The 20683-nt window shown below is 40.4% G+C and overlaps 1 protein-coding gene across 20 annotated transcripts in view; it reads right to left on the bottom strand.

Moving 5' to 3' along the window:
* Positions 1–20683, bottom strand: part of KALRN (kalirin RhoGEF kinase) — a 692240-nt gene that overhangs the window by 269587 nt on the left and 401970 nt on the right. For 13 of the 20 annotated variants that reach the window (XM_024991355.2, XM_024991361.2, XM_059886080.1 and 10 more), the window contains exons 15-17: positions 15908–16074; positions 7971–8090; positions 2941–3159 (exon numbers count right to left, since the gene is read on the bottom strand). In XM_024991355.2, the coding sequence (XP_024847123.1) occupies positions 2941–3159; positions 7971–8090; positions 15908–16074 (506 nt within the window). The remainder of the gene's footprint in view (positions 1–2940; positions 3160–7970; positions 8091–15907; positions 16075–20683) is intronic. The other 7 variants (XM_059886081.1, XM_059886083.1, XM_059886095.1 and 4 more) reach the window with 1 other exon arrangement.

The raw sequence follows: 20683 nt of genomic DNA, 5'->3' as shown, positions 1-20683 counted from the left end.
AGGAATAATGTACACAGCAAGAAAGGAGGAAAGACTAGTAATTTGGGGAGTTTCCAAGTGTTTTTATATATTAAATTGCTATAATATTAGGTAGAACAGGAAAAGGAGGTTTGGGGAAGATATTTGTGTTGCCCAGCCATCTGTACTTGTCCTACAGGAAGTAGCCTCAAGTAGAGGTAAAGGAGGAAGTTGCCTATGTGCCTATGTTGTATGATTTATGGACCATAAGTGAATGCTATCTTTCCCCTCGCTGGGAGAAATATTCCAGCAAAAATGTTTCAAGGTGCTACCATAAGGCAATGACATCTCCAGGCCTGCTATTGCAAAATGTACATTTCCTTCAGAGGAATAACAAATTCGAGTTAACTTAAAAGATAGTTAAGATGGTTTTTCAGTTCTAAAAAGTCTGGGAGGCCATGCTCTAATTGACCTTAGAGACAAATTGGGTGCATCAGTAGGAGACACAGTGCAGCCTAGTGTCAGGGATTAAGGAAGGATGCAGAAAACAGAAACCATTTCTATACTTTCCTTCAACAATCTATGGTTACTTGCCTGGCTAGGGCAGCAGGGGAAAGTGGTTCTAACTATCCTTGACCTCCTCTATCTGAGAAAGTCATCTCTTTTGGTAAACGACGTGGCATTGGATAGGATGCTTTATGAGTTATGAACTGAACTGAAAAATAAGCTGAAAGGTGTCCAAAGCAGAACACTCCCATTGCCAACATGCTTCCCATGTCATGAGAAGGCCTATCCCTGAACTCTAGCTAATTTCTTTAGCACCACACATCTCTCTTGAGACAAGGCCTCAAAACAAGCAGGAGGCTTACATATGGAGAGAAAACAGATTATACACATGCAACAACTTTAAGAAAACGAGTGCTTAACACTTGTCCCAAGGTAGTATTAGTTTTAAAACCAATCAATTTGGGAGCTAGAAGAAATGGAAAGATTACCCAGTGTAAGTCATTTAATTTAATAGGTGAAGAATCAAAAATCTAGAGAGAGAAAGTGACCTTTGGTAAGGTCAGTTCAGGGTCAAATTTCCTGACTCTTAATCTAGTGTTTTGTCCCCTTCAGCATCTTGCTGCTGCTGCTAAGTCGCTTCAGTCATGTCCGACTCTGTGCGACCCCATAGACGGCAGCCCACCAGGCTCCCCCGTCCCTGGGATTCTTCAGGCAAGAACACTGGAGTGGGTTGCCATTTCCTTCTCCAAAGCATGAAAGTGAAGAGTGAAAGTGAAGTCGTTCAGTCGTGTCCGATTCTTCACGACCTCATGGACTGCAGCCTACCAGGCTCCTCCGCCCATGGGATTTTGCAGGCAAGAGTACTGGAGTGGGGTGCCATTGACTTCTCCTCAGCATGTTGAGCCATCTCAAATTAAAAACTATATATGATATTACAAAGGGATTAAGCCTCATTTTTTTCATATGTATAGCCAGTTATCCGGCACCATTTTTTAAAAAACTTTACTTGTTGAATTGCTTTTTCAAGAATCAATTGACTGTATATATGTGGGTCTACTTCTGCAACCTCTACTCTGTTCCACTGTGTCTGTTCTCACACCAATACCATCTTGTCTTGATCCCTACAGCTTTAGAGTCTTAAAGTCAGGTGGTATAAAGCCTACAGTGTTCTTTGTCAAGATTGCTTTTGGCTATTCTAGGTTCTTCACATATCTGTGTAAATCTTAGAATTAGCATATCGATTTCTATTTTTAAAAAAAGCTTGCTGAGGTGTGACTGGGCTGTGCTTAATTTATAAAACAACTGGAGAAGCTCTTTATTATGTTAGTCTGCTGCTCTCACTTCTGAGGCCATGTAAGATGCCACCTCTCTGAAATGCTTGAAAGGAGGACTGAGAGAAGGTGTAAAGGTGAATGCTGGCTGCAGGGCCCACTGACGGACAGGTTACATCTCATTCATGGGATTCCCGGTGTAGTACAGGAAACACGGCTCTCTGTCATCAGAGAACTGTGAGCCTAACTAGTGTTCCGGAGAAGGCAATGGCACCCCACTCCAGTACTTTTGCCTGGAAAATCCCATGGATGGAGGAGCCTGGTAGGCTGCAGTCCATGGGGTCGCTAGAGTCGGACACGACTGAGCGACTTCCCTTTCACTTTTCACTTTCACGCATTGGAGAAGGAAATGGCAACCCACTCCAATGTTCTTGCCTGGAGAATCCCAGGGATGGGGGAGCCTGGTGGGCTGCCGTCTATGGGGTCGCACAGAGTCGGACACGACTGAAGCGACTCAGCAGCAGCAGCAAACTGTGTTCAGGAACTCATCACTCTCTTTTCACAATCCTCACAGGAGGCATACTTCACTGATGTTGGCTTGGACACATGACTTGTTTTGGCCAAAAGGATGTTACAGCACATGACACAGGCAAACTTGAAATGCACTTGCACAGTAGATTTTGGGCTCTTGCACCCCTGCCTTTCATCATAAATGTGGCTCAAATACCTGCCAGTCAAGAAGGAAGAGAAACACAGGAACAGATCTAGTTCCAACCTGTAGCTTGGAGCCTAGTTTTACTATGCTCAGCCAAGATCAGCTGAATACTAGATACCTAAGCAAAAATAGTTGTTCATTGTTTTACACCACTGGGATTGGGGGTGATTTGTTATACAGCATTATTGTGGCCAGAGCTAACTGGTACATCACTGAAACCTAGCATTCAGCATATGCCCAACCAATTTCTACTTCAACACCTACATCTAGTGAGTTTGAGAAATTTATAAGAAACAAATCACATGGTTCACTCCTTTAATGGAAATAATCATATGGAAGCAAACCATGGTGTTTCCACAAATCATTCTTGTACTCTCAGGCTAGTGCTGAGAGGATTGGCTTCTTGCTAAGGTAGATCCTATAGACTTGCCATGTGTGGCAGAAAACTGCCCTCCATTGGTCTCAGGCCCACACAGCCCTCTCCCTCACCTGCTCAGAAGTTTTATAAAAGGCCACTGAGGCATTGACCAGTTTCAGTCGGTCTTCCATCTTGAGCATGAGTTGCTGCCAGTGGAGGGCCACCTTCTCAGCACATTCCCGGATGGCATCTGCATCATAGTGACCAGCCTGGAGCAGCGCCTCAGCTTTCTGCTGAACCTGCAGGGCGCTCTGGTGTGTCTTCTGCAAGGAAGTGGCATGAAAGAGGGACTGGGCACAAGGGGAGGAGAGAGAGGTCCGTGGGAACAACCCAGGCGTGGTATGGGAAGGGGTGGAGTGAGGCGTGAGTGGAAAGATGCAGAAAAGTTAAAGAGCTTTAAATGACTGATTCAAACATGTTGTCATCACTGTTTTAAAAGCATATTTAAAAAATGAATATCAAACATTTTCATTAACTAACTGCTCAGGTCCCTAACTCCTGTCCCTATCCCTTTCTCATTTATTTGCATCACTCTTCGTTTTAAAGACATTTTAGTTTCTGTGCTAGAGAAACACAGTTGTGTATAAATCTGCTTCCTGGTTGACTCAACCATTAATTAAATCTCCTTTTCCAATCTAATCATAAAAGTATTCATCATCAGTTTTCAGAGGAGGCTATTGCTGTAGTCCCACTCTGCAGATCAAATAAACACAGTACATAAAAAAATCCCCATGTAATACAAGTCTCAACCAACAATGCAATCATTTTAAACATGAATGATCATTTTTAAAAGGGTTCTAGTAGAAGGAAGACATTTGACAGGTTAGTAAAGCAGGAGAGTAGAATCTCACACCATCTCTTAGTTGTCAAGGGAACAGAACAGTACAGAAGATAATTCAGTTTAACATATAATCCCGCATTACCACATTATTTACATTTGCCTTTAGGATAATCTATACTGCAGAAGGTTTGTTTTCTTATTCAGGTAAGTGTGGTTTGCATCCTGAGTTCACTTTAACTGAAGGAGGTGGGGAGAATAGGTTGGAGAACTGGGTGGCAGGGAGACAGCCAAATAAACACAATTTATTAAATTAAGAGACTGATGTGGATGAGCCATATGACTTCAATCAGCTAATATTATCCCAGCTTCAGCTACTGGGATCATTTCAACCCAATGGCATAGTATGAATTTGGCCTTTGCACTTTCAGGAAAGGATAGCTTAGCTGACAGTGGGGAAGAACAGCTGGAAGCCCAGCGCCTTACTCCTGAATGATTTCTGCTCGTCTTGGGCTGCAGTGCAGGGACAGTTCCCCAGAGCAAATCCATTCAAGCACTGCTTGTGTGTGAATACAACCTCCCCTCTTTTCACCTCTACCTCCTGCTTTACCTTCATTCCAAACTGCAGTCTACACAGCCTATCAACTACCTTCTGGCTGCCCTTTCCCCTCTGCTGAATCTGTCCTCAGCATGAGCTATGTTAGCATGACCTCCTACAGCACCTAGACTCCTTTATTCCCTTACTTTGCCACTGATTTAGCCTTCAGTCCTGATGAGCACATTCTTATCATGTAGCAATCTTCCTAATTGCTACATGAAGTTAGAAAAAATAAACTAACAAGTAGAAATAATCCATTACAAATCTTTGGTTTCTTTCTCTATTTTTCTTATTGGTACCATTTTCTTTTCCTGTCTCCTAAATGTAGAAGTACCCTCAGGTCCATTCTTGGTTTTGGTTCACTTCCGTAGACTTCTCATCTATTCCCTTGGACACTCAGCTCAGCTCTGACCACCTTCAGAGATCTTTCTGGATAGCCTGAGACTTACTAAAAACTACCCTCTTCTGAATGCCTATACCACTTGGCTGATTTTCCTTACTTAATGAAACTCTTAAGGCAAGGGCTGTTTTTAAAAATCTCTTTAAAAGCCATTTAGTCATGTGTATTTTCTGTGCTAGGCACTGTACTTATGAATTTTTCTAGTTCTTATGATACTTCTACAGGTGGATATTCTTATTTCCACTTTACAGATTAAGAAACTGAGGCTCAGGCTGATCAAGGTACTTGCTCCAAAACGTACATACAAGGAAGTGATGAAATCAGATTCAGGTTTGACCTACTTCCAAATTTATGTCCTTTCCACCATATCACATAACATCATTTCATATCTAGCAATTAGAATGGTATATACAGTTTCTCATTCAGAGGAAGGGCTCACTAAGTAGAATTAGTGATTCTGATAATTATCTTGTCTCTCCTCAATATATAAAACCAGCATATAATTGTCATCATAAACCTTTATTGTACCTTTTTCTCAGAGTAGAGGAGTAACTTTAATTTTCTTACAATTTATGCTATGTAACAAATCCTCTTCCTTATTTTGAAACTCATTAATATCTAATAGTCCTGGGAGCCTCTTCTTCCCTTTCATTTCCTAAATAATAAACTTTATGCATATGACATAATCTCTGCTTCACTAAGCTTGAGTTATTATTTTGCATTTATTTCTACTATTATCTAATCTTATTAAGTGCTATGTCTTTGAGACATGGATTATCAAGGATGTTCATATTTAGTAGGGGGACATGGAAGAAAACCAAACCAAATCAACTGAATTTATTATCCAGTTTTAACTACTGTCATAGTGCTTATGCTTAGAATGCATAAGAGGATTTCAAATAAAAATGGATTTTAAAAAGCAGGTTATAAAAACAAGGGTGCCTCTATGATGTTCACAGTTCTTGAAGACACATCAGCCACAACATTTGGATACTAACAAATACGAATCTGTAAAGCTGTATTTCTGGAGAGCTGTCTACTGCTCTGCATTCTGAATGGCTCTGGGGAAGTTTTTCTGTAACCAAGTATACTTCAGGTAAAAATCCTGACCTTTAAGGAGACCAAAACCTTCAGACAGATGAGGCCAATCAAGCTAGGGGGAGCAAACATCTCGGTTTTCCCATGAGAGTTCTAGTCCATGCTGATTTTTCTGGATTAGTTATTATTAGTTCCCATTTTTTCTCTTAAAAGAGTCTTAGTTCTAACAATAAATTATATAATTGTCTTACATAGAGCTATTTTATTTTCCCTTCTAGAGGCCAGGATTCTTTCTTAGGGCCCAAGGAGTCAAATTATGTTCCCTATCACTGTAAGGACCTCCAGTAACAGTATTAAAATGGGTTAAATAAAACCAGACTAGTAAAATCTCCTATCAAAGTGCTCACACCCTACCTGGCATATGTTCCCCCAGTGCAGAACCTGGTCTAAATTGACATATTTAGAGAGAAGCATAATGCCACCTGGAGAAGGAGCATATGTTGAAATTCTGGCTCTGTTCTTGTCATTATTCTAGCCAAGCTGCAGACCCTGCCCACCTTCCATTCCCAAGATCTACCAGAAATCCTGTTTGTTTTGTCACGTCCTCTTGAGTCCACAGACAAACTCTACAGGCATTTATATCTCAACATATATCCTAGGAATATTTGATCAAGTTGCATCCATGAAATTTAGAGACACAGATGCTTAGTAAGCCTCTATTCTGTAAGGATGCAACATCATCTAATACAAATTTGTGTATACTGCATAAGCAAGTCAGATAGAATTTAGCTATTTCAGTAACATTACTAATGGATTTACCCACTATTTTCTACTAGCTCATTGAGACGCTCAAGTGTGTCACGACACTTGGTTTTACTAGCCCAACATCTAATTAAGGGACTGAAAATTGAATTACCTGACAGGGCAGGTAAACATCCACATTCAAGGTAAGTAAGGAGGAGGTATGGCCAACAGCTGTCCCTTCTTAGCCTAGTGTCCCTCACAGATTCACGTCAAGCCTTGAATGTGACTGCCCGACTTTCATTTTCTTCACAGCTGCCTCTCAATGGGGCTTTGACCACTGTGGGCCTAATTTTTTATTATAATCTCAATCTTGATTTTTCCTTCACAATGAATAGATCCCAACACCCTAATATTTGGGTGTGCCAGTAAAACGCAATATTTCCTAAGAAGTTATCAAACGTCTTAGAGAAGTATGACATTCATGTTAATGCTACATTTTCACATATAAGAAAGCTTTTCGAAAATTAAATGGCTGAAATCCATCAATACTAGTTTAAAAATGGCTAGCAATCAGTTGGACCTCTGTATTAAAGATAAACTTCATGACACAGACAGTTAAGATTTTATCACTGTTGTGTTTCTTTAGTAGAAGATAATACCTTTGCACTTCTTACACATTCAAAAGTGGGTTAAGTTCTATACTGAACCACAAGTGATGCAGGTCTTTGAGGTTTTCTCTCTTTATCTCTTTTCCCATTGGAACTGAACTTATTTTTAGCATAGTTCCCATGTCCTATTTCCTACTCTTTCTCCATACTGTTCTAGAGCAATCAGCTCAAGTCTCTTTGGGAAGGAAATGTTCCAGTACAAAGGATAATTAAAGATATTATTTAAAGCAAGACAAAATTCACATTAGACTATCACAAGTGGAATTTTATTTTAAAATAGCCTTGGTTGGTAAATTTCTGATTTTAGTTTATTCTTTAAATATGACTTCCACCCACATTATTGAACAACTACTTTCAGTGAAACAAACTATCTAGTGTAGTCTGCTCCTGTGCTCACTGCTCTTGTTAAAAGGCAGATTTGACAATGAAATCTAAATGTTACATGTAAATCAAATGTTTAAAAATGGAATCCTAATTTACTACTGACTTCTATAATTGTTTATCCTCAATTCTGAGTGAGCTTCAACTGGAAGTGACTTCTAACTTTTTAGCTTTATATTTTTCACATGATGCATAGATCATAAGGTATTAAAAGACTCAATGGACCAAGGGCCTTGAAGGTTAAAGGTACTAATAAAAAAGACCACATTTGGAGTGTGAATACTTGTCTTCTAATACCAGGCTTCCTTGGGGTGATTAAGCCTTGGATTTGCTTCTCTAATTCCTGGGTGATAAGGAAGCTACCTGGCCCATTTCACAAGAAAGAGTAATGGCTTCACCACATAAAGGAAAACCCACACCTTAAGGAATCATCCTGCCTAAGTTGCACAGCAGAGAAGGGAAGGGAGGACAGTGCAGTCAGATCTGGGTGTTACCTCGATGGCTAGTTGGAACTGCTCGTGCTCCCGCTGTAGCTGCTCTGCTTCAGACAAAGAGCTGGCGTTGACCAGGCTGGCATTGAGCATTGACTCCCCATTGCGGATCCATCCTAGGACCTAGGGAGTTGGGACAAGAGCACAGGTGAATGGCCTTCAGTCGGATAGCTCACTATCTCCTACCTGCAACCAAGAGAAGATAGGAAGGATCTGGATAAGTAAAATCTCTTCAAATTTATCTGGAACCCTGTGCCATAAGATATTTATTGTAAGTACCAATCTTATTCCCAGCTTCATATTTTCTTTCCTACCCTTATCACTCTTCAATCCCAGTCTCCTCAGCTACTTAATTTAAACATTACTTTATCTGATTGCACTGTAGGTATGTTTCTGAAGTTCCTTCTGGAACACAGTATGGTAAAAATAAATAAATTCCATATGTATGGAATATTGGTATGGTATCCTTTTCTTTTTTAAGGCCAACAACTGCTTGAAATCTTCTATATCTCATCACACCTATTAGAAACAATTTCTTCATCATCTAGCGAAACCAGACCATTCTGTGGCACTCACGGAAGTCTGCCTTATTTGGTTATTTTGACCCATGTTTCATCTCCCCTCGTTAGAATGTAAACTTCTGGGAGACTTGAATAATACATGAGTCATATCATAATCTCACCCAATGCCTAGCATAGTGCTTTTCATATGACAGGTATGCAGTAACATTTTTGAAAGAGTGAAAATATCCAAGTCACTGTGGAAAATATCCAAGTCACACCTGAAAAGTGGGTCCAACCTCCTACGGTTTGCAAAACAGCCAAGAGTAGAAAAGTCTCAGCCTTGATTGGTTAAACAACCCAAAAGGAGGAAAAAGAAAACAAGCAAAATAGTATGAATCACCCATACACTGGATCATTAGAAAACAAAAGAGTATGTTATAATTGATTTATTTAGAGGTTATGGCTAGGCTGAGTAAGATTTCTAGGTGACCTTAACTTAGTACTGGGGGAAAGAAAATTCAGCTAGAGAATATTAGAATAGAAGGAGAAACAGCTGATACTGTCTAGATAGTCCTAGCTGAAATGGAAATGTGGCAATTACCCAGCTAATAGAGTCTGGTGCAAATAATCAAACTGGAAGTATTAGGCCTTGAAAATCTACCTTGTGTCTGGTCATCAGAAAATTGCCAAATATTTGCTTTATTAAAGAGTCTGAGAGTTTGCTTGGAGAGGAAATAAAAGTTCTTTTGAAATTTCAAGATCAGTAAATATCATCCATCTGTTCCCTCAAGGCAAAGCAGAAGACATCACAATCTGTTTCAGAGGTTTTGAGATTTTTTTTTTTTTCTTCTCTCAACTTCTTCATGTTAAACAATTAGAAAAATACTAATCCTAGTCTCCTTTTCCATAACCCTCACTGGCATTTCTCAAATGTTCTCCTTGGGCAGACAATGACTGATGCCATATTGTGCATGGATAACATTGGGACATAAATCCCATTGAAGCTGGGCTATTTGGATTGAGATGTTAATTCACGGGCAGTCTGGCAGATTGCGGATGAGACGCCAATCTGTAAAGCAATTAGTTGCAGGAAATAACTGTTCAGAGTGTATGTGTGAAATCTCTGATGCCACTGGTGCACTGTAGTTGGCTGACTAGAGGCGCTTATGATTTCTAAAAGCTGGCTGTAAGTTTGGGTACATGCATACACAGATTGCATGCCCAAATGCTTCACTCCTTTGGAAAAGAGAGCTCATAATTTATATTTCTGAACTATGTAAGTCCTTCTGCCATGATTCATCACAACTTGCTTGGTTCAAGATTCATTTGAGGGTGTCAGAGAAACATTTTCTCAATGTGCATCACAAATCAACACTTGGGGGGTGGGGCAATCTGACTCCCTCTGGGCCTCTTGAGTTCATGCTGGAATATTTTTCTCTCTATTCTGAGCCAACTGAAAGCATCAGTTATAGCTATAGTTGTGGGATCTCCATCTACCAGATTCTCCATTTAGAAATATGATAGGTTTTAGTCTCTGCATCTTACATTAAATCATGTCATATCCTTGATATCCTTGTTCATTTTTATTTCCCAAATGTTGTTTATAAAGGCATTCCAGAACTTTAAATAGGAAATCTGATTTTAGGAAGACAAAAATGCATGGCAGTTTAATCAATGGCTTGGTTCAGGGGTGGGACTGATGCCAATGATTAAACTACAAGCATTTTTATCTTCCTAGAATCAAATCTCCCATGTTGAAGTCCTGGACTCAGTCCTAGAAGCAGAACTGAGACCATGTTGAAAGAACACAAAATCTCAAGTCAAAACACCTGGCTTTGTTTCTACTTGATAAAGCCACCCCTGAGCCACAGCTTTTTCATCTGTAAAGGTAGGATATCTTTCCTTCCTGTATCAGGGTTGATGTAGCATACTGTTAAAGGCAAAGCCTGATGATGGTGGTGATTTTTAGTTTCGAGACAAACCTAACTATGATTCTACAATTATACCTCTCACAATGAGAAGAAAAAGAGTTTAGGAATACCAACTTATATTCTAGTATTTGCAGAGTTCATTTGTATATTCTGATGAGATATAGATACCTTAGCTGTTTTCTTATCATCAGTCTTTGCGCTCTCATCAATAACTCTTGTTGGTATAATTTTCCATTACTGTCATCCTTTATCTTCCTGGTTCATAAAATTGGTTATTTATTCTCTGTGAGCATCCAAATGAGAGAAAGGTAGTAGAAGAAATTTTGTAACATGAGAAATATTGGCCCACTAATCTTGAGCTATTTGACTTTTGAAACATCATTTAATCTCCCTGAGGCTCAGTTTTCTTATCTGTAAAATGGCAAGTCACAAGGTATAGTTGAAATGAAATAATTACTGTAAAAGTATTTTGTAAACTATAAGATGTAATCCTATAAACACACATTTTACATAGATCATTCATCTTGGATCATAGTTTACCAATAGGTTAGATGGTCTTTAAAGGTCACTTGGAGCCATAATATTCCATACTCCGTTCAAAATTCAGAGACTGTCCCTATAACCACAGGATAACAGAGAAACATAGCCCTGCAGAAATGAGGGTTGGGAAGAGTATTGCTGCTTGGGGGCTTGGGAGTTAAGTCACCAATTCAGCTCAGTCAGGCTGAGGGGGGACTGAACACAGAGATCTGCTTCGTTCAGAAGCTCAGATAACCAAGTTGGGAGAAGGGTGGATTTGGTTAACTAGATGTGAATGTCCAAAATGATGATGCCACCTACGCTGGGCAAGCTGGACCCTGTGCCCACGTAGGTTGGGGAAGTTGCTTGGCTATGACTGTGTTCTCTAGGTCACACTGACAGGAAACCTATGAGGCTCCTGCTACTGCAGATGATTTATCACAAGGCACAGTCATTTCTGAAACTCTAACCACAGGAAAATCGTCAGCCTCTCAGGTGGTTAAATGGGAGCCTGTTATATTCTAGTATTTCTTAGTTAAAAAAATTCACAATTTATGAGTTATATATGTTTATCTTTCATGGTTTTATAGACTCTGTGTGTCTTCTTAATTATCTCCATTTTGAAACAAATGGATGATACTTGTCCCTATGGCTGCCTATCTTTTGGTACTACTCCAACTCCTTTTAATTTTGTACAGTGAACAGAATTAAATGGTATTTTCTATATGAATATGAGGATAAGGTAATATTTTCTCCTTTGTTTTAAATTCCTATATTGATCATATGAAAATATTGGCCAGTATTTAGTCCACAGGGATAATTTAAGTCAATGTCTTTAGTAGACAAATAAGTACAATTTATTTTCCCATAGCTCAGAGCTCCAACATCCTACGAATCCATTTTGGCCTATTTTCTGCTAAATGCATCGCTCTGCAGGAATACATATGGGCATTCATTTAGTTTTATGCCCAGTAAATAGGTTTTTCAAATCTCCCTCAATTATCTAGTAAGTGTAAGGTCATCCTTACCAGAGTAGCAATTTTCCTAGAAAACAATCAGAGCATTCTGTGGGGTCTGGAGAATAATCTGAACAATTTTTCTAGAAGAAAGGGGGTATCTGGGTGGTCTAGGGCCCTGGACCATGGGAATCAGGGGAGTGGTTTCCTTCAAGACTCAGCATTTCTCTGGAGATGCTGGGGCCATTTATCTTAGACACAAAATCCTAAGTAATCCCTCAGAAAGCAAATCAGTTGCACTAATCAGTTTCATTTGTTCTAAATACTTGAAAATTATTTTTAGTCAACGTCTGTGATATCACTGCTCTTCAGAGCTCCAGTTTAATATAACTGTGGTATAACTTCACATAGGTTATGAAGGCCAAATCTAAACCTTTAACCTCTGCGCTATAATGACAGAGACATAACACAGTGTTGTCCTCTCCCTTTCTGTCTCTATTAATGGCACTTCAATTAAGGTGTCTTTTTTTTTTTTTTGAGAGTACATTCCAAAGAGAAACTCTCAAGCTGGTGTCTAAATTTAGCCCACACGATCAATACTGACATCTAAATTAACTCCCTCTTTCCAAGTGTCAACAGCTTCCAAGTCAATATTTCCTGCTCCACCAACTTCCATCAAACACCAAATGCCTTCTCTGAAACTGGATTCGATGACTCCCTAAAGAAAGAGCCCACACTGACAAGGAGAACAAGTCTGTTTAATGATGCATAATGGCTTAACTGAACAGCAGCCCCTCGGCACCTGCAAGGGCTGATATCCGCTGCCAAGGCCTTCGTGGTTTCCTAAAGGCTGATCTCAGCCATCCAGTACCATTTTGAACTACAATCCCCCATGTGTCATTCTTGCCGTGGTGAAGAGAAGAAGGAATTTTCTCATTCTAGAATTTTCTCTTCTGGAATTTGAAATTCCAGAACTTTTTTTTGCTCTATAATTCATGAAATACTGAATGGGAATGTATGCAATTAGTCAAGCCTGGATGATCCATATTTGGTTAATCTACTTCCCCACTTGACAAACTACCTATCATCCTTTAGCTCCCCATCCTATACAGAATGTATACTTGGAAAGTTAAAAATTCATTTCATTTCCATTTTCATCACAGTCAAGAAAAACATAATTAGAAAGTTGGCTCTACTATGAATTCTGTAACAAAAATAAATAAAAAATAAAGAATGCAAACAAAATCATATGATGTTGTTGTTCTTTCGCTAAGTCATGTCCACCTCTTTGTGTACCATGCACTGCAGCACGCCAGGCTTCCCTGTCTTTCACTCTCTCCCAGAGTTGGCTCAAATTCATGTCCATTGAGTTGGTGATTCTATCTAATCATCTTATCCTCTGTCACCTCCTTCTCCTCTTGCTCTCAATCTTTCCCAGCAACAAGCTCTTTTCCAATTAGTTGGCTCTTCGATTCAGGTGGCCAAAATATTGGAGCTTCAGCTTCAGCATTAGTCCTTCCAATGAATATTCAGGGTTTATTTCCTTTAGGGTTGACTGGTTTGATCTCCATGAAGTCCAAGGGACTCTCTAGAGTCTATTCTAGCACCACAATTTGAAAGCATCAACTGTTCAACACTCAGCCTTCTTTATGGTCCAACTCTCACATCCATACATGACTACTGGAAAAACCATAGCTTTGACTATATGGACCTTTGCTGGCAAAGTGATGTGTCTGCTTTTTAATAGTGTCTAGGTTTGTCATAACTTTCTTTCCAAGGAGCAAGAGTCTTTTAATTTCATGGCCACAGTTACCATCCACAGTGATTTTGGAGCCCAAGGAAAGAAAATCTGTCATCGTTTCCACTTTTTTCCCTGCTATTTGCCATGAAGTGATGGGACCAGATGTCATGATCTTAGTTTTTTGAATGCTGAATTTTAAGCCAGCTTTTTCACTCTCTTCTTTCACCTTCATCAAGAGGCTCTTTAGTTCCTCTTATTTCCTGCCATTAGAGTGGTATCATTTGCATATCTGAAGTTGTTGATATTTCTCTTAGCAGTCTTGATTCCAGCTTGTGATTCATCCAGCCCAGCATTTCACATGATGTACTCTGCATAATATAAGTTAAATAAGCAAGGTGCTGATATACGGCCTTGTTGTACTCCTTTCCCAATTTTGAACCAGTCCGTTGTTCCATGTCTGGTTCTAACTGTTGCTTCTTGACCTGCATGCAGGTTTTTCAGGAGACAGGTAAGGCGGTCTGGTACTTCCATCTCAAAAATTCAATTAGGAATAATTTTCCTGTTATCCAGTTTATTGAGATGACCATGAACAAAGAGCAGAGGAGAAGTCCCAGGTCTGGATTTAGGAGGCCTGGGCTCAAGTTTCAGCTAAGCAGCCACAAGGCCCTGGGAACAATCATCTTATAGTACCTCAGTTCCTCATTTGTAAAGTAAATGTACACCACTCTCTCTCACAGACTTTTTCTCCTAAATTGAGATCACAAATGAGAAAGTACTTCTCAAAGTACTTCTCATAAGAAAGAAATTACTATCATTGCTGCCAAGAGATTCAGAATTTGAATACTCATCCCTACTCTGGGCCTGCTAGGATTTCTACCATGTCATCACGAGTAACATGTCTCTCCAGACAATTAGGTGTGACCCCAGGATAATTAAACTGAAAAAAACCTGGATGGCAGTGCTGTGACCTGGCTTTGCTTAGGGCTCAGTGATGTCACTGGTGCTAAAGATGAATCTTTAGCACAGAATGTGAGAACTCAGCACTGATTGGAAAAGAAGGGGAGCAGAGAAGGTAATTTTGCACATTATAATAAATACTATATAATAACTATATAAGCACAGGCATTAACAAGGACTACCCTGAATAAAAGGGACCAAGAAATAATTATAAAATATATTTTTGTTCCCTGTGCTAAATTGATAGACTTAAATCTAAAAGTTCTAGTGGTTACTGAACATGATATTTTGGGCGGGGCTCTGCCTAGAGGAAGCAGGGGGAACGGGTTGATTGGGAGAGTCTGGAGCAAAAGAAGCAAACAGTGAAGTGCTGTGGGGTCTAGCCTGCCAGGAAGTCCTCCTGGACATGGGGAAGGTGATGGCGAGTTCTTTCTTCAGTGTGACCTTTGTCTGGTGACCTTGCTAAGCTTCAGTGACTTCCTCTGAAAGGAGAGTAATGTTTGTTTCAGAGAATGGTTGTGAGGACTGATCAAGAGATAGGTATAAAAGGTCTATGACACTCAATAAGTGGAACTATAATTATATTTGGATTTCTTCAGTCCCACTTTGTCTAAATAGGAAGTCACCAATCATTATGCTGAAAATTCCCATTTAGTCTGTTTATAATATAAATATATAGTATTTTTAAAATGTATCATTGGTCATTGTGTGTATGTTCCTATAAATCCCTAGGAATGGTACAGGAATATCCTTTAGAACAATAGATAGTATCATGTCTCATACAGGTAAGAACTCTTTAAAGTTGGCTTTAACGTGGCGAGAACATTTTCTTATAAAAACCACAAACATACGGAAAAGAATAATGGGAAGTGAATGATGGCTACCACTTATTACCAAGAATATGTTAGGTCCTTACTAGACACATAGGTGCCCCCAAATTAATCAGTCTGGCTCTAAAGCCTGAATATGTCTATTGATAAAGGCTTTGCCTTTCCCATGAACTCTATGCAGGATTGAGGACAGAAAGGAAGAGAATGGATTCAGTGACTGAGGACAACTTGGAAAAGCCCTGAGAAGATGTTCTCCTTAGATTGTTATATGCCAGAGAAATCATGGGTTTGTAAGTCTGAGCCACTGGACCATTAGATCTATTTGTTAGAGTCAATAGACGGCAGACTAGCTTTCAGAAGCTAATACAACCATTCCTTAACTTACCTATTCCTAAGTTCTGGTCACACCTGAGGCTCTGTATGCCTTACCCAATACCAGGAGCAGGCCCAGACCAGACTCAGCCACTGGAAAGCCCAGGCTGAAGGTGGAGGGCCAGGCTCACCTGTTTGACCTCGGCCTGGAGGTGCCGCAGTTGGAGGCACTGCTCAAGTCGCTTGTGGGTCTGCTCTGCGTTGAGCTCCAACTCATGCTGTTTCTCATGGAGAAACTCTAATAGCTCTTGTACCTGGGCTGCCAGATCAATGTCTTTTTCACAGATTAACTCAATCCCTGATTAAAACAAAATGTAAACAATTAAAAACCAGGTAGTACAGTAAAGACTACATTTCCTTCAGCATGCATATGAAAGCTGGAATTCAGAAAGACGACACCAGTACCCTCCCAACCTCTGCATATCACTCTGTGAAAAGGGATAAATCACCATATGGGCCTTTGAGATGCTCAAAGCATACCATCTCTATTGGATTAACTGATCCTTTGCCAGGGAACAACTCTTTAACAGATGATCAGCTCCTTACCAACTGGAGTCAAAGAGGTGGCTTACTGGAGTCCATCCCCAGACAAGACCACATACAGCAGTCCTTACTGGGTGGTTTGCCAACACCCAGAATGTTCACAACCAAGCCTTTGGATTACATTGGGAAATACAAAACAAAGCCCAAAAGACGCTGTCTCAGGAACTTCTGCCAAAGGCACACTCTCTTTCAGCTGGTCAGATGCAATTCACGATTAGAAGCTAAATGCATTCTGAAGAGAATAGTTGGCCAGTGGTAATTTTATTAGTCAACTACTTAGGTTCCCTAAAAAAGCACTCTTAGAAATACCTGCTAGCTCTATTGTTTATCAAATACAGGCAAACACGCCTGATAACCATACCCCAGCAATATCACAGGGGTACTGAGTACTTGGCCTTCTCAGGTGGTTCAGCAGTAAAGAATCCACTTGCCAGTACAAGAGACATGGGTTCAATCCCTGGGTGGGGAAGATCTCCTGGAGAAGGAAATGGCAATCCACTCCAGTATTCTTGCCTGGAGAATCCCATGGAAAAAGGAGCCTGATGGGCTACAGTCTATGGGGTCGTAAAGAGTCAGACACTACCGAAGCGACTTAGCACACACTGAGTATTTATCCATTTAGAAAAATCATCACACTAAAATTGTGCCCACAGGAGAGTTTGCTCATCCTTCTACTGATTCAAAGCATTAGTAAGCCCCACCAGTCACCAACAAGGGCTCCCAAAGTTTATTAATAAACTGCCAGTCACCTGACTTTGAGGGGAGACGAATCAACACTCACCAGGCAGAAGCTGTGGCTCCACTCCTTGTGTAAAACCCCTCACCTCCCTGTCTTATTTTTTTGGAGTACCTCTCCCAGCACACATGCATGCATGTGCGCACATGCGCGCACGCGCACACACATACACACACACACACTTTCTCTCTTCTCCAAACCAGAGCTCCTATTCACACATTATCACCAACAGGCCTAAAGTAGCCTTTCTCCAACAGATTTCTGCTTCAGCAAGGGTCACTAAGGAACTCTAAGATGGAGCAAAGGCTCTGCCTAGTTATCAAGGTCCTTCTGCCCTCTAGTGACTTGACTGTGATTCCTTACTTGCTGTGATAGAGCACACGGAATGTGTGAAGCCTGTCCCAGATCAGAATCCTGATCTTGGCAAGTTACCTAAGCTTTCAGAGACTTCACTTTCCTTATATGTACAATGGGATTTTACATAGCCACCTATCTCAGGAGCTGGTTGGGAGGATTCAATGAGATAATATATAATATATATATAAGTATCTAACATATGATAACAATAAACATGCTTTGCTCCTCAGTCCCACGGCTTTCCTGGTTCCTGACTCAAGCTTTCAACTTTCTATCTTCTGACATTCATGTCTTCTTGGCTCCTATCTTCATGCAAGTTGAAATATTTCTTGATTCTTACTGTCCAGCTATTTCTGATTCAGCCCTGCTCAGGTCCTTGGCTTTGGGAAAATCCTAACTCTGGATTGCTTGCCTCCTTCTGATCCCTGACTCCACCTGGCTCCTCAGATTCTTTTTTTTTTTTTTTAACTTTTATTTTATTTTTAAACTTTACAATATTGTATTAGTTTTGCCAAATATTGAAATGAATCCGCCACAGGTATACCCGCGTTCCCCATCCTGAACCCTCCTCCCTCCTCCCTCCCCTACCCTCCCTCTGGGTCGTCCCAGTGCACCAGCCCCAAGCATCCAGTACCGTGCATCGAACCTGGACTGGCGACTCGTTTCATACATGATATTATACATGTTTCAATGCTATTCTCCCAAATCTCCCCACCCTCTCCCTCTCCCACAGAGTCTATAAGACTGATCTATACATCGGTGTCTCTTTTGCTGTCTCGTACACAGGGTTATTGTTACCATCTTTCTAAATTCCATATATATGTGTTAGTATACTGTATTGGTGTTTTTCTTTCTGGCTTACTTCACTCTGTATAGTAGGTTCCAGTTTTATCCATCTCATTAGAACTGATTCAGATTCTTAATTTTGTCCAGATCCTTTCCCTGAGCCCATATCCTGGAATCTATGACCTGGTGCAGTTGTGGTCCTGATACTGACAAACAGAATCCCAACTACCATGAAGTTCAGGGTGCCAAAGTATAGTTACTTCCATGGAGATCACACTCAGAGAAGCCCCAAAATCTCAGTGTACAGCCACATAAAAAAATCGCCCTTTTGAGACTCCCCCCTCACTCTGACTGACAACATCAGAAATTCATCATCGCCACCACCAACACAGTGGCCTGATGCAGTGGGAATGTATAAGGAAAGTCTATACATGTGAAGGGAAATTCAGTTCTAGAGCCAAAAATAGTGTTTTATATAAGACAATATGGGAGAGTGGGAGATTTTTTTCTGGTGTTACATGTAGTAATTTCAGTATCTTTCCATGTTTATTTTTTCTGTTGGTTTCATAATTCTAAGTCCCAGGTCCTGAAAATCTGTATCTGTGGGAGACAGAGAAGGGAATGGCTTGTTCTTTTGGCAGTCAACTCCCTCCACTTACTATTTTCAATTACCAAGAGGATGTGGTAGAGCATCACTTTGACTGAAATAAAAAAAGATAAAAGGAAAATTTCTACCTTTGCATTGCTAGGCATCATGGGATGACCCTTGACTTCCATGTTTACTTCCTAAAAATGTAATATAAGATTCACCTGCAGAAGTAGATCCTTGCTTCCAGCCACAATGCAGATGTTTTTCCATTTCATTTTCATTCTGCATGCATCTCTGGTGTTTAGTATGCTGGGCTTGGGCTAAGTGTCTTTCTATGGGAAGCCCATGGCTCACATCTGCCACATCACATGCAAATGGGCTATCTAAGCCTCGTACCTCATCAAAGGGGCCAGCCACCTGCTTAGAACACCATCTAGAACCTGCCTGCCCTGAGACTCCAGTCCTTCATTTTCATTAATTTCACTTGATTTTTTTTTAATGAGATGAACAGGAAATAAAATGGGTGAAGACAATGCCTATTGCATTTCTACACTCAACAACTCATCACATGAATGAAGTGAATGGGAGGAACATGCAGAGTTACTCCAGCAATACCTAGAAGAACAGAAACTCATGCCTCTCCTGGTGCCCACAAGCACACTGACATGAGTCTCAGCTAATACCCATCAACTGGTAAGCAGCATCAATCAATAGCAAAGAGTATTTTCGTGTATTGACATTACTCCTTTCAATCTAATCTGAGGCCTAATTGTCTTCCTTAGGGGCTCTCCAGAGATGCAATAAGATGTTTGTCTTTTCCATCAAGTAATGAAATATATTCATACTGAAATAGTTTGTCAGCCTCTCTAGAGAAAGCTGTATTGAAATTTCTTTCTGATATACCTCCACAATGTCCTGCAAATATCCTTGTGTCAGAACACTTCCATTGAGGTCAGTTCCTTACTAACTTGTCTGTGTCCTCACAGTAATGTAGGTTCCCTGGGGCCAGGGCCATTTCTATTTCATGTATCTCAGCTTCTTTAGGACCTAGCACAGTGCTTGACACATAATACTACCAAAATACCTGTTTAATGAACACAGGGGCCTCTTTAGGAAGAACTCGGGTAACCTGAGAGCTCTGGGGACAGAGTTAGGTTGGAATGCAGGCTCTGCAACCTATTAACAGTGAGGCTCTGGGTTCCAAATCCCCTCTGAGCCTGTGTAAGATGGGAATCTGAACATTGAGTCCTCGGGATTGTTATGAGGACTAAGAGAGATAAGGTAGATACAGGGCCTGGCATTTAGTAGGCTCAAAAACACCCATATCCCCACATTTTCCTTTCCCTTGGGGGAAATTATATTCTGTGTTGATTACTGATGGGACTATTGAATGACTTATATAAAATGTAAATAGAAAATCTTACCATCAGATGTTTATGAGCTTGTTCAAAGTATATCATTAGAAATGATGATTTGGATGCTACTAGACTAGGCTCTCAACTTTGGCTCACATAAGATTCATCTGGAGAACTTTAAAAGTCACCATGTCCTGGCCACAGCCCAGACCAATAACATCAAAATCTCTATGGGTAGGAACCAGGCAACAGGAATTCCCACCTTAAAGTTCTCAGGGTGATTCCAACGTGCAATGAAGATTGGGATCCACTGGATAAGATGAAACAATGGTCAGCGATCCAGGGACAGAGACATTCCTCAGGGTACACTCAGTTACCAGACCGTTCAGCATAGCAATTACTTAGGGTTCAAGCCCACAGTTAGTAATAAAATGTTATTTTGTTTTCCTTTGCTGCCAGATTGAGAGTATCACTTTAATTTCCTCATGGAGAGAGGAGGCTGTGGTCTAGGGTAGAGTTAGGTATTTCTGGCTATGCTGCC

Source organism: Bos taurus, chromosome 1 (genome assembly GCF_002263795.3).
Source record: "Bos taurus isolate L1 Dominette 01449 registration number 42190680 breed Hereford chromosome 1, ARS-UCD2.0, whole genome shotgun sequence".
Taxonomy (NCBI): Eukaryota; Metazoa; Chordata; class Mammalia; order Artiodactyla; family Bovidae; genus Bos; species Bos taurus.
This window is presented reverse-complemented; position numbering and strand designations above follow the sequence as displayed.